Below are 13,913 nucleotides of genomic sequence, written 5' to 3' on the forward strand. Positions count from 1 at the left end.
AGGACTTTTTCCGCTTCCTACAAGTAAGACATTATATTCTGAAGAGCCCCACCTTAATTGGTAACCCTGATATGTCTGTCATTGAAAAAATGCTTTTTCTCCCACAAAGGAAAATGTCTGTAAGTCTGTTCTATGATACTTTAAGCTCATTTTCTGCTGTCAACACACAGAGGGTGAAACAAGTGTGGGAGAAAGAATTGTCTGTTACTATTGACGAAGAGACGTGGGAGGACATTTGGAGATATGTAAAAACAATATCTATATGTAACCGTACTAGAGCAATCCAATTAAGAATAATACACAGATTGCATATATCCCCAAATCGCAGACATGCTTTTAGCCCCACTTCCTCTTCCCCTCAGTGTCTTAAATGCGAAACTGATACAGGCACCCTAACACATTGTTTATGGTCATGTACCAAAATACAAAGATACTGGTCTGGTGTTCTGCAAGAAATTGAAAAGATCCTAGGGGTTGATCTAGAGCTGGACCCAGTTTCTTTATTGTTAGGTCTCCCTAGTAAGCATGTTACTTCTGTGGGTAAAAGGAGGCTTTACAACATCCTTACCTTCGCAGCGAGGAAAAACATCCTTTTACAGTGGATTAGTGATAAGGTCCCTTCTATTAACGATTGGCATAAGATACTATTTGAATGGGTGCCCCTGGAATATCTGACATGTACATTGCATTCTAAAACAGACCAGTTCTACAAAGTATGGGAACCTTATCTAAATTACCTAGAACCTGATGTATCAGCTATTAAGCTGCAAGGATTCACTTAGAATGGCGGGGATCTATGTATTTTAGAACTACACTGTACATTCCAAGTGTGGAACCTAACCTCTTGGTTTAAACTGAGCTTTTTTGTTTAATTTCTGTTTGTAAGTTTGTTTAAAATGTATGTATTGAGAGAGGCAATGATGGTGATTTGTTTTTGTTCTGTGTGCCTTGTCTCTGTTGTTGTATCTCTTAATTTGGGTGAAAACTGTGAAATTCCAATAAAAATACTATTACAAAAAAAAAAAAAAATTTTTTTTTTACATCAGCCGATGTCACAAAGTGGAATACAGAACCGAGTTAGGGAAATCCTGGTCTAGAATAACTAGATATCGGAACTCCAAGGCCGTCCTCCATGCAATGTAAGGCTTTGCTTTCCATAGGGATTGCACTACTGGTCATTCCCACAGTGCATGTAGGACAATTCCTGTTTCTCCCTTACATTGCTAACACACATCATCTTGTGAAAAACTAATTCTATGTAACCTAAGGTGAGTAAAATAAAATCTCTGAAAAACTTTCAACTCCATACTTTTTACCTTGGCTTCCCTTTGTCCAATATTTGAAATAATATACAGCAAAGTACAATGCCTAATTTGAGCCAATCAACACCAAAGAATTAACTGTTTGCAATGTAAAAATTTGAATAAAGCAATCAGAGTTCATTCAAGACGACTCCTCTGCAGTTCTCCTGGCTGCCCCCTAAAAAACGTAATTTCAGTGCATGATATTTTAACATTGATTTGTGATGGGCTGTTCCAGGTGTATGGTTTGCACAACATTGTATGTAGCCCATATAGACCAACACGTGGCTATTGCTGTGGTGAGAGAAGCACGCCTGTATATCTCACAGAACTAGAATGAGATGCACTTTTGTATTATCTTTCTCCCTCTCTCTACTCTGATAGACATGCGCCTGCAACTCTCATCTCTCCAGCATTGCACTTCATAATACATTTCCTTAAAGGCTCATAGCCACAGGAAGGTTGCTGAAGATTCCACAGCACCCCTGATAAATTCAAATACATTTTCCAAAGTCATAGAATTACTGCTGTCTGTTCAGAAATAAATGAAATAACTCAGAATACTACACTGGGAGTAGGCCTATAATTTAACTACAGTCGCTGGAAAACACAGGTTGGAATCCCGCTGAGAAGAGAGGACTAATCTGTCTTTAGGCTACCATGTTATCAACTTCCAAATAAACACATTGAGAGATTCGAGCAGGAACGCATTGCTGGAGCTGCGCATCATTGGGTGAGTTAGTCAAACTGGAAAGCTTTAGGACTATAATTTCCTCATACAGTGCCTTGTAAAAGGAAAAAGTGCCTTGCAAAAGTATTCATCCCCATTGGCAGTTTTCCTATTTTGTTGCATTACAACCTGTCATTGAAATTGATTTTTATTTGGATTTCATGTCATGGACATACAGAAAATAGTCAAAATTGGTGAATTGAAATGAAAAAGGTAACTTGTTTCAAAAAAAAAATGAAAAGTGGTGAGTGCATACTGTATGTATTCAACACCTTTGCTATGAAGCCCCTAAATACGATCTGGTGCAAACAATTACCATCAGAAGTCACATAATTTGTTCTTAAAAAGTCCACCTGTGTGCAATCTAAGTGTCACGTTATCTGTCACATGATCTCAGTATATATACAGCTGTTCAGAAAGGCTCCAGTGTCTGCAAAACCACTAAGCATGGGGCACCACCAAGCAAGGGGCACCACCAAGCAAGCGACACCACCAAGCAAGCGACACCACCAAGCAAGCGACACCACCAAGCAAGGGGCACCACCAAGCAAGCGACACCACCAAGCAAGCGACACCACCAAGCAAGCGACACCACCAAGCAAGCGACACCACCAAGCAAGTGACACAACCAAGCAAGCATGGGGCACCACCAAGCAAGCGACACCACCAAGCAAGCATGGGGCACCAACAAGCAAGCGACACCACCAAGCAAGCATGGGGCACCACCAAGCAAGCGACACCACCAAGCAAGCGACACCACCAAGCAAGCGACACCACCAAGCAAGTGACACAACCAAGCAAGCGACACCACCAAGCAAGTGACACCATGAAGACCAAGGAGCTCTCCAAACCGTTCAGGGACAAAGTTGTGGAGAAGTACAGATCAGGGGGGCTTTACAAAAAAAATATCAGAAACTTTGAGCATCCAAGGGAGCACCATTAAATCCTTTATTAAAAAATGGAAAGAATATGGCACCACAACAAACCTGCCAAGAGAGGGCCACCAACTAAAAATCACAGACCAGACAAGGAGGGCATTAATCAGAGAGGCAACAAAGAGACCAAAGATAACCCTGAAGGAGCTGCAAAGCTCCACAGTGGAAATTCTCTATAGGACCACTTTAACACGCGAAAGAACCCCGGTTTGAAACCGGGCAGAAAATGTGCTTTCACTCACAAGCAAAAATTACCATAGTTGTAATAGAGATTTTTTTCATAAATGCCTTATTTTAGAAATTTGAATTACTTTGGGAATTCGAATCTGTAAAATTCATTGTACTCCTTGCTGACAATTCAAAGCAGCAGTTTCTGTAGTACAGTGGTTATCATGTACGCTTAACACGCAAAAGTTCCCCGGTTTATTCCTGGGTGGAAACAGTGCTCTTTGACTCATGCAATAATTTCCATAATTGTAACAGAGAATTATTTTTGTCATAAATACCTTACTTTGGGAATTCGAATTTATGCAATGAATATCTGTAAAATTCGGTTTACTCCTTGCTGACAGTTCTTGCAGCAGTTTCTGTAGTGTAGTGGTTATCACGTTCTCTTAATTAACACGCGAAAGGACCCCGTTTCAAAAAAGGGCGGAAACAGTGCTCATTGTCACATGCAATAATTACTGTGGATGTTATAGAGAATTAATTTTCATAAATGCCTCATTTTAGAATGAACTATTTTTAGAACTATTTTTCTGTAGTTCAGTGGTTATCACGTACGCTTAACACGTGAATGTTCCCCGGTTTCATCCTGGGTGGAAACAACGCTCATTAACACATGCAATAATTTCTATAATTGTAACAGAGAATTATTTTTGTCATAAATGCCTTACTCTGGAAATTCGAAGTCATGCAATGAATATCTGTAAAATCAGTTTACTGCTTGCTGACAGTTCTTGCAGCAGTTTCTGTAGTGTAGTGGTTATCATGTACGCTTAACACACAAACGTTCCCGGTTTCATCCTGGGTGGAAACAGCGCTCATTGACTCATGCAATAATTTCCATAATTGTAAAGGATAATTATTTTTGTCATAAATGCCTTACTTTGGAAATTTGAAGTCATGCAATGAATATCTGTAAAATTCAGTTTACTGCTTGCTGATAGTTCTTGCAGCAGTTTCTGTAGTGTAGTGTTTATCACATTAGCTTCACACGCGAAAGGTCCCCGGTTTGAAACCGGGCAGAAACAGTACTTTTACTCACAACAAAAAATTACCATAGTTGTAATAGATTTTTTTTTCATAAATGCCTTATTTTAGAAATTTGAATTCATGCAATGAAAATCTGTAAAATTCATTGTACTCCTTGCTGACAATTCAAGCAGCAGTTTCTGTAGTACAGTGGTTATCATGTACTCTTAACGCGCGAAACGTCCCTGGGTGAAAACAGTGCTCTTTGTCGCATGCAATAATTACCGTAGTTGTAATAGAGATTTCCTTTCATAAATTGGTTATTTTAGACATTTTAATTCATGCAATGAATATCTATAAAATTCGGTTTACTCCTTGCTGATAGTTCTAGCAGCAGTTTCTGTAGTGTAGTGGTTATGACATACTCTTAACACGCAAACGTTCCCCGGTTTCATCCTGGATGGAAACAGTGCTCTTTGACACACAAAAATTACCATATTTGTAACAGAGAATTAATTTTGTCATAAATGCCTTCCTTTGGAAATTTGAATGTATTTGAGGAAGTAGCTGGGTAGCATGGCAGAGTGGTTCAAGGCACTGGATTTAGGCTCAAGTCTCTCTTGAGGAATGGCTTTGTATCACAATGCTGCCATCTTTGATGTTGTCATTGTTCGTGCAAGGCTTCAGTGTGAGTATCTCTTTAGTCAATCCATACTTCTCAAATCAAATATATTCATATAGCCCTTCGTACATCAGCTGATATACTGATATACTGATATACTTCTGCATCGTTTCGATATTCTTACAAGGGAAATAAGAAATGTTGTGTGTAGTCGACCCCACGAGTGCAGAACACATTGAATTAGCACTACATTGCCTTAACTACTCTGTCCTGTGCTTTTGCGGTGGCCCCTCCCACCAGCTGGCCGAGGTCCACTATTCTGAGCTTGTTAAAGTGCTCTACAAATATGCTCTTCAGACATAGCAGCAAAAACAAATGATCTGTTGACACAGGAAGAAAAAGCAACATGATATAAGCAATGAAATGAAAAGGGAAAAAAGAAGAGGTTGAAATTAATGGGAGCTTAGCAAGCCTAGGTAACAGATGAGAAAGTGTGACTTTGAGGAAGGGGCTGGGTAGCGTGGCAGAGTGGTCTAAGGCACTGGATTTAGGCTCAAGTCTCTATGGAGGAATGGCTTTGTATCACAATGCTGCCATCTTCGATGTTGTCATTGTCCGTGCAGCTTTTCTCTTTAGTCAATCCATACTTCTGCAGCGTTTCGATATTCGTACAAGGGAAACAAGAAATGTTGTGTGCAGTCAAACCCACGAGTGCAGAACACATTGAATTAGCATTACATTGCCTTAACTACCTCGTCCTGTGCTATAGTGTCGGCCCTCCTACCAGTTGGTCGAGATCCACCTTTCTGAACTTGTTAAAGGGCACTACAAATGTGCTCTTCAGACAAAGCAGCAAAATGTCATCATTTTCGTGATTGTCAAAATGAATTAAAGTTATTGCAAATGTACGAGGCTGTTTCTCAGTCTGAGAACCTTCTAGAGCCACAACTCACTGTGCACTATCGACTTCAGCTCTAGAACAGGTTTCTAAGGTTTCAAAGCTCTAGGTCTGATGGTTCTTTGATTGTTTCGAATGAAGGTAACTATTGCAGGCTCTGTATGTCTGTAAGCCCCACACTGTCACTGTGTGTGTGTTTTTCTTGGAAATCTGATGGGAGAAATTACTGATTTACAGTTCACGAGGGTTGACTAATCACACACATAAAGTTTTGGAAAGATCTGACCTTTTTAACCCTTCGAAACAGGAAGCTGAAAGTAAACACATATCATCATTGGGGTAGGCTTTTACAGAATCTTGAGTTTAAAGTCTTTAAACTCAGGACTGACTGACTTTGCAAATACTTAGTATGTCAGCTACCCTTCCCTAAACATAAACTTAACCCTTTTAGCTATCCCTAACCTTAACCCTTTAACTTCTTCAATATAGGGGATGCTCTTTTAATTTTTGGATAAAAAACGTTCCCGTTTTAAACAAGATATTTTGTCTCGAATATGCATATAATTGACAGCTTTGGAAAGAAAACACTCTGACATTTCCAAAACTGCAAAGATATTGTCTGTGAGTGCCACAGAACTAATGCTACAGGCGAAACCAAGATGAAATTTCATACAGGAAATGCCCCAGATTTTGAATGCGCTGTGTTCCAATGTCTCCTTATATGGCTGTGAATGCGCCAGGAATGAGCCTACACTTTCTGTCGTTTCCCCAAGGTGTCTGCAGCATTGTGACGTATTTGTAGGCATATCATTGGAAGATTGACCATAAGAGACTACATTTACCAGGTGTCCGCTTGGTGTCCTCCGTCAAAATTATTGAGCAATCTCCAGCTGCGTCCACTTTTCCATTTGGTTCAGAGGAGAAAGGCAACGGACACGAATGATTTATCATCGAATAGATATGTGAAAAACACCTTGAGGATTGATTCTAAACAACGTTTGCCATGTTTCTGTCGATATTATGGAGTTAATTTGGAAAAAAGTTTGGCGTTGTAATGACTGAATTTTCGGGGTTTTTTCTTAGCCAAACGTGAGGAACAAAACGAAGTGATTTCTCCTACACAAATAATATTTTTGGAAAAACTGAACATCTGCTATCTAACTGAGAGTCTCCTCATTGAAAACATCCGAAGTTCTTCAAAGGTAAATGATTTTATTTGAATGCTTTTCTTGTTTTTGTGAAAATGTTGCCTGCTGAATGCTAGGCTTAATGCTATGCAAGCTATCAATACTCTTAGACACATGCTTGTGTAGCTATGGTTGAAAAGCATATTTTGAAAATCTGAGATGACAGTGTTGTTAACAAAAGGCTAAGCTTGTGAGCCAATATATTTATTTCATTTCATTTGCGATTTTCATGAAGAGTTAACGTTGCGTTATGCTAATGAGCTTGATGCTATGATTACGCTCCCGGATACGGGATTGCTCGGCGCTAGAGGTTAAGCTAACCCTTCCCCTTTAAACTCCCAACCTTAACCCAAACCCCTAGCCTAGCTAATGCCAACCAGGTAGCTAACACTACCCATCTAGCTAGAATTTGTAGCATATCATACGTTTCACAAATTCTTAACATATAATACGTGGACCAAATTTGTAACATATTGTAAGTTTTGCAGATTTGGAACATAATACAAATTGTAACATATCTTACAAAATGGGTGATGGACAACCAGAAAGTAAGACATACCATAAGAAAGGTAACATATCATACTAACTGGAGTGTCTCGGATTTACATACAGAATACATACGGACTTGCCTAGTTAAATAAAGGTTAATAGAAATTTTAAAAAACTAATAATACAAAATGCTCTGAGACCAGGTTGGTCTGCCCCCAGAACAAAATCTAGTAGATTGCCAGCATGCATGCAAAATTTGGTTCTGGGTTCTGAGACTACTGAGCTATACATGGGTTGCCCGTTTCATCACAATATTGTTTTGAACGTTCGTTTTAGGACTGCCAGCTGAACATTTACTCAATACATCCTCAATAGGCACTGATGAAGATTTGGTCTAAAGTGCATTTAATGGCATAAAAACGCGATGCAATTTCTAAAGGCGGCAACTTATTAGCAGCAAAACCTCGTGTCTTCATTTTGATGTCTCCAGATTGACTTTAGTTGTAGTGTAACGTTAGCTAGCTAGCTAAGAGATTAAGTGGAGACCACAACATTTTTTCTTACAAACATTGCTAGCTAATGACAACATCTGTCTAAAGTAAATTCACACCAAATCTAATGTAAAAATGCCCAGTAATGTCTAGTCTATTTATATAGGAAATTGTTTATTTACCTGGTAGCAGCTAAGCATCACGTCCACAGACGTCTCGTGGCAGAGGTGAGACGCATAGTGGGTCACCCTGCCAGCCACATGCTGACAGAGAGAATACATGTTAAGGCCAAATGGAAAAAGTGAAGAAAAGACTAATCTAATACTATTTCAGTAGTATTTACTTCTTACCTGGATCCAAGTGTTGGACTGCACTTTGGTGGCACAGTAGGGGATGCCCTCAGGACTAAGCCTGGCTGTGGCACACACCAGTTGAGTCTCCAGGCCTCTCACCCTACTCACGTGGTGCATCCTCACCACCACCTGCTGTTGAGATAAACAACAAGACAACATCAACAAAACCACTTCAGAAATGGCTGTGACACATTTCCATCAAGATCAAATGACTGACAATGTAGATTGGGATTAGCTAGTTACAAAGACACATACCTGGGATCCCCCACGCATGTAGGTGATGATGGGGCTGATGAACTGGAAAGTTCTCCAAGCTTTAACCACCGGACCGGCATTGTTCTGCACATTACAATACATTCATGTTGGAAACAGTAAACATTGTAACCGTGATGTGACTGTGTGTGTGTGTGTGGGGGTCCATGTTTGTGTCTGTACTCTGAGGTGTGTTTGAATATGAATGAGCAGCAGTGTTGTGATGTGTCCTATTCCGTCCTTCCAGAGGGATCTTTCTTGGCCTCATCACAGTGGCTGGGTGTTTGGAAGGAGGGGGACACCACCACGGGACAGACCCCACAGTCATCGCTAGAAATCGAACTTCAGACTCCCTCCAAAACCACTGAACCCCTCAACACACAAAGAGATTACGGTGCACACCCTTAGAGGAAGTCGGAACAGGATAACTCCCTCCAAACTCACAAAGACACAGAGGAGGAGGAACTATCCAACACCCAGTGAGAGAGAACAAGTCAGAAAGAGGAGGTGGAAGAGGCGTTAGATAGAGGAGGAGGTTACCCCAGAGGCCATTCCTCCTGTTCATGTGAGCAAGAAAGAGCAGAATGCTTCTGATCAGCCAAATGGCAGGTAGAGGGAGAGGTCATAGTGATTCACACCAACAGAGAAAGACAACCCACACAACCTCTTGGATGAGATGAACCACACAGAGGTAGAGGCAGAGGGCCTTCAGGGCTCGCCAGTCAGCCTGCCTGCTCTGATCCTCAAGTCAATTGTATTTAAATTCATGTTCATTGAAGATTTTTATTCAAGAATTGTCCCATTTATTTAATGATCATTTTTCACTGTCTTCAACCCTCAAGAACCAGGGTGAGTCTGGGTCACCCTTTTCCTGGGCAAACACAACTTGCATATCATCATAGACTAGGCCGAAACGTTAAACTTTTAACCTTGCCTGAATAAAACAATGCATTTTTTTTATAGTGAGCAAGAGTTGCGCTATTTCCTTTTCTATGATGATTCAAATTTTTGGTTGCACCTCAACTCAACATTGGTTGAGCGCCCTCTGTTTTTTTGTTGTCAAATAATACATTTGTTTTTAAATGTACAAGTAACTTATTAAAAGCATTAAAATTGGGATGTTTCCCACTTATTTACACAACCTACTCCACACTTGCAAAGTGAAAGTTTATAGAAAAGTTCTGAAATTAAGTAGTAAACAGAAGAAAAGCAGAATTGAGTCCAATTATAATTTAATGGTCTATGGTTCAATCCCATTTCTGAAGGTCTGATGAATAATTAATATTGTTCTTCCTCTTCCTTGTGGCAGGCGCAGCAGCACACTGCCCTCCAAAGCCTGCAAAATAATCGCCGGACTGCCCCTTTCCTAGCTCTGCATGGAACATCCAGTGTCACGTCCTTGGTGACGTGTGGGGTGACATCCGAGATGACCACAGCAACATCCCCTGGAAAGGGAAAAAGAGGAACAGAATGTAAACAAATGCAAACCGTAGCTTCTTAACACTGGCCAGTTGAAAGGTTCTACTAAGATGTCATGACAAACGGCACCTGTCAGAGTGCTCTCTAAGTGTTACTCACCTGCTTGGATGTCAGCTGGCAGAGTGGTGGAGACGGCCATTGTGAGAGTCCTTTCTTCAGGTGTGATGTCCACAACCTCCAAGAGGGAAGAGATGGGCTCTGCCTCTGTATTAGGGGTGATGTCCACCACATTCAGGTGGGAAGAAGCCGGGTCTGCCTCTGTGTTAGAGGTGATGTCCACAACATTCAGGTGGGAAGAAGCCGGGTCTGCCTCTGTGTTAGAGGTGATGTCCACCACATTCAGGTGGGAAGAAGCCGGGTCTGCCTCTGTGTTAGAGGTGATGTCCACCACATTCAGGTGGGAAGAAGCCGGGTCTGCCTCTGTGTTAGAGGTGATGTCCACCACATTCAGGTGGGAAGAAGCCGGGTCTGCCTCTGTGTTAGAGGTGATGTCCACAACATTCAGGTGGAAAGAAGGCGGATCTGCCTCCGTGTTACTGGTGATGTCTTCATCATTCAGGTGGGAAGAATCCTGATCTGCCTCTGTGTTAGGGGTGATGTCCACAACCTCCAGGTGGGAAGAAGCTGGGTCTGTGTTATGGGTGACAACAACAATCCTGATGAGCTCTACTACTACAAGGCACCAAGATGTCATCAGAGCAGGTGTCTGTCAGAGTGCTCTCTATCATTGCTACTCACCTGCTTGGATGTCAGCTGGTAGTGTGGTGGAAACGGCCACCGCGAGGACAGGGGGGACTGGTAGGGTGTCTGCAGGGGGCTGGAAGCAGCTCTGCACCTCGTCCGCCACAAAGGCACAGACAGAGCTCATATAAAAAGGGCTCTGCAGGTCATCGGTGGAGAAGGACTGACTGATTCTCCCGAGGAACGACTGCACAGAGTCAAAAGCAGCAGCCCGGGAGAAAGGGATGTGAGGGGAAGGGTCCTTTAACATGCAAGATAGCTTCTCCACTACGGCCGCCACCATGCCCACGGCCATCCCGCTTATTAGGATTGGGTGCTCTGAATGGCCTTCCTCTGGCTGAAGCCACAGGGCCAGGAGGAGCCTGGGCACCACCTCCACCACCACCTGAGATGGGCTGAGCAGGTTGCTATGGGGCTCATTGGACTGCTCGCCCAGAATGCTCCTCACAGCTCTTTCCACGATGCTGTGGACCTTAGGATCGCTGAAATCAACAAAAAGGAGAAGACAAAGCTAAACGATGTGCAATGTGCTCACAGAGAACACTGTCTTAGTCTGTTTCTGCATAGTTCCAGATGTGTAGATAAATGGATCAAGTCATATGCAGGGCAGTACATGGAACTCACATGTCAGCTGGCGAGGTGGGGTGCATGGAGCGGCGGAGCTTGCAGAAAGCCTCATGCTCTATGTTCATCATTTTTAGGCAAGTGTTTACTTCCCAGGCCTGCAGTATGAAACAGGAAGTCCCATTAGTGTAATTTCACAACAGATCTATTCTGCTGTGCTAACTCGTTGTTGAAAGGCCAGTAAAGAGCTCACTAACTTGTAGTATGTCTCTAACTCTCATTCTCTTACCAGCCGAGCGAGGTTGTTTCCTTCCTGCAGGGTTTCCTTCCACACCCTTCAAATAAAACACAGAGTAATTCAAGTGTCCTGGCTTATGATTTTTCTGTTGTTTATTTTACCCACACCTCCTGGAGTGCTGCTGGTGGCAGGGAATGGCAGTGAAGGTGAGTGCTGACGTGGTACTCACCTCTCCCTAAGGGATTTTTTGCCCTGAGACACCAGCCAGTTGCTCATGTGCTCCGTGGTGACATGGGGCGGGACCTGGCCTTGACTCTGGAGCAGCAGATAGTGGACCATGAGCTTCTTCTGCAAGATGAGGTAAGGTGTGAGACCGTGCCACGAAATACTATATAATGTGCTTTCAGAAGGGCCTCACGCAACATTTCACAACTGCTCATGCCTCACAATTTGCAAGTGATATTAAGAACTCTTATGATCACCTTCTCTAAACTGTCTTGAAATACAACTCTCTTTCTGTTGTTTATGTTTTTGTGGGATGAATCTTACCTGTTTATTGTAATATGTTTCCTCCCAGCAGGCCTGCAGAGTCTGAAAATAAAGGCTGCTTCTACAGAATTCCTTTGAAGATAATGAAAATAATGATGCTTTGTTATGCACATTATGCACCGGCATTTACAGTATGCTAAAATTAATTTCTCCTAAGATTACCTTTGTGGGACCATAAGTGAACTCCGGAATGCACCAGACCCTATCCATGGTAAGATGAGGAAGAAATGCAGCGCTATAGATATACGGGATGCTCTAGAGATAACAGGAATGACTTAAAGTCGCGAATGATCAATGACTGTGGAGTCGTCCAATATGCTGCACTTAGAATTGAGTTGTAGGCGATGTTTGGCGCAAAATAGAATGTTTACATTCTATTGCCATGGAGAAATGGAATGTGTAGAACCTGTATAAATGGTTAAGCTTCTATGTCTTTATTTCGTGAACGATTAAACTCTTTATTATGTCATAATGTGTATATGAGGATGTAGGAGCCCGTCCCGATTCATAACGCGATTATCCAGGTGCATGTTGGTTAGACCAACTAATCCAACCTTGGTTTACAAGTTAAATACATTGTTTATGTTATGAGCTTGAGTGAAGACCCAAAAGCGGTTTTAACAGAAAACAGAGTTCTTTAATGAAAATACAGGAATGGCATAAATCCTCTTCCAACGTTGTCAGCGGAACAAAAAGAACGTTAGTATAGTGCAGGATGCTCCTGCCAGGCAGACTCCGACAGGACAGGACAAGGTGGAAGCAAACGAGACGACAGCTTGCTTCTGGCATCAAAAAACACAAACAAGAATCAGACACTGAAAGTAGCAGGAACAGAGAGAGAAATAGAGACCTAATCAGAGGGGGAAGAGAGAACAGGTGAGGAAGAGTGAAAGAGCTAGTTAGGGCAGATGTAGAACAGCTGAGGAATGAAGGGGAAGGTTCTGAGTGGAGAGCCATACTCTCTGACCGCAACAATATCTAGGACTCTTGGTCCTACGCTTATTAGCGGCCCTCACAGTCTGCGCCCTATTACGGCAAAGTGCCGACCTGACCCCCTTCCAGGTGCGCTCGCAACGCTGGACAAAAGCCTGAGCGGAGGGGACGCAGGACTCGGCGAGCTGAGATGAGAACAGCGGAGGCTGGTACCCGAGGCTACACTGAAAAGGGGATAGACCGGTAGCAGACGAGGGAAGCGAGTTGTGGGCGTACTCTGCCCAGGGGAGCTGTTCTGACCAAGACGCAGGGTTACGAAAAGAAAGACTGCGTAAAATGCGACCAACAGTCTGATTGGCCCGTTCGGCTTGGCCGTTAGACTGGGGATGAAAGCCGGACGAGAGACTGACGGAAGCCCCAATCAAACGGCAAAACTCCCTCCAAAATTGAGACGTGAACTGCGGGCCTCTGTCGGAAACGACGTCAGACGGAAGGCCATGAATTCGGAAAACATTCTCGATAATGATCTGAGCCGTCTCCTTAGCAGAAGGGAGCTTATCGAGAGGAATGAAATGAGCCGCCTTAGAGAATCTATCGACAACCGTAAGAATAACTGTCTTCCCCGCTGATGAAGGCAGTCCGGTGATAAAATCTAAAGCGATGTGAGACCACGGTCGAGAGGGAATGGGAAGCGGTCTGAGACGGCCGGCAGGAGGAGAGTTCCCAGATTTAGTCTGCGCGCAGACCGAACAAGCGGCGACAAATCGACGCGCGTCACGTTCCCGAGTGGGCCACCAGAAACGCTGGCGAATGGAAGCGAGCGTACCCCGAACGCCGGGGTGGCCGGCTAACTTGGCAGAGTGGGCCCACTGAAGAACGGCCGGACGAGTAGGAACGGGAACGAACAGAAGGTTCCTAGGACAAGCTCGCGGCGACGGAGTGTGAGCGAGTGCTTGC

The 13,913-nt window shown here is 43.0% G+C and overlaps 1 protein-coding gene across 1 annotated transcript; it reads right to left on the reverse strand.

Annotated features, from left to right (window-relative positions):
• Positions 1-9,254: 9,254 nt before the first annotated feature.
• Positions 9,255-12,128, reverse strand: LOC135539276 (uncharacterized). Its single transcript, XM_064965107.1, has 7 exons — positions 12,024-12,128; positions 11,704-11,822; positions 11,526-11,571; positions 11,297-11,394; positions 10,670-11,154; positions 10,031-10,561; positions 9,255-9,897 (listed from the first exon to the last, which is right to left on the reverse strand). The coding sequence occupies exons 2-7, from the start codon at positions 11,811-11,813 to the stop codon at positions 9,731-9,733; spliced, it is 1,437 nt and encodes a 478-aa protein (XP_064821179.1). The 5' UTR covers positions 11,814-11,822; positions 12,024-12,128; the 3' UTR covers positions 9,255-9,730.
• Positions 12,129-13,913: the final 1,785 nt, after the last annotated feature.

The sequence above is a fragment of the Oncorhynchus masou genome, unplaced genomic scaffold (assembly GCF_036934945.1).
Source record: "Oncorhynchus masou masou isolate Uvic2021 unplaced genomic scaffold, UVic_Omas_1.1 unplaced_scaffold_2546, whole genome shotgun sequence".
Lineage (NCBI taxonomy): Eukaryota > Metazoa > Chordata > Actinopteri > Salmoniformes > Salmonidae > Oncorhynchus > Oncorhynchus masou.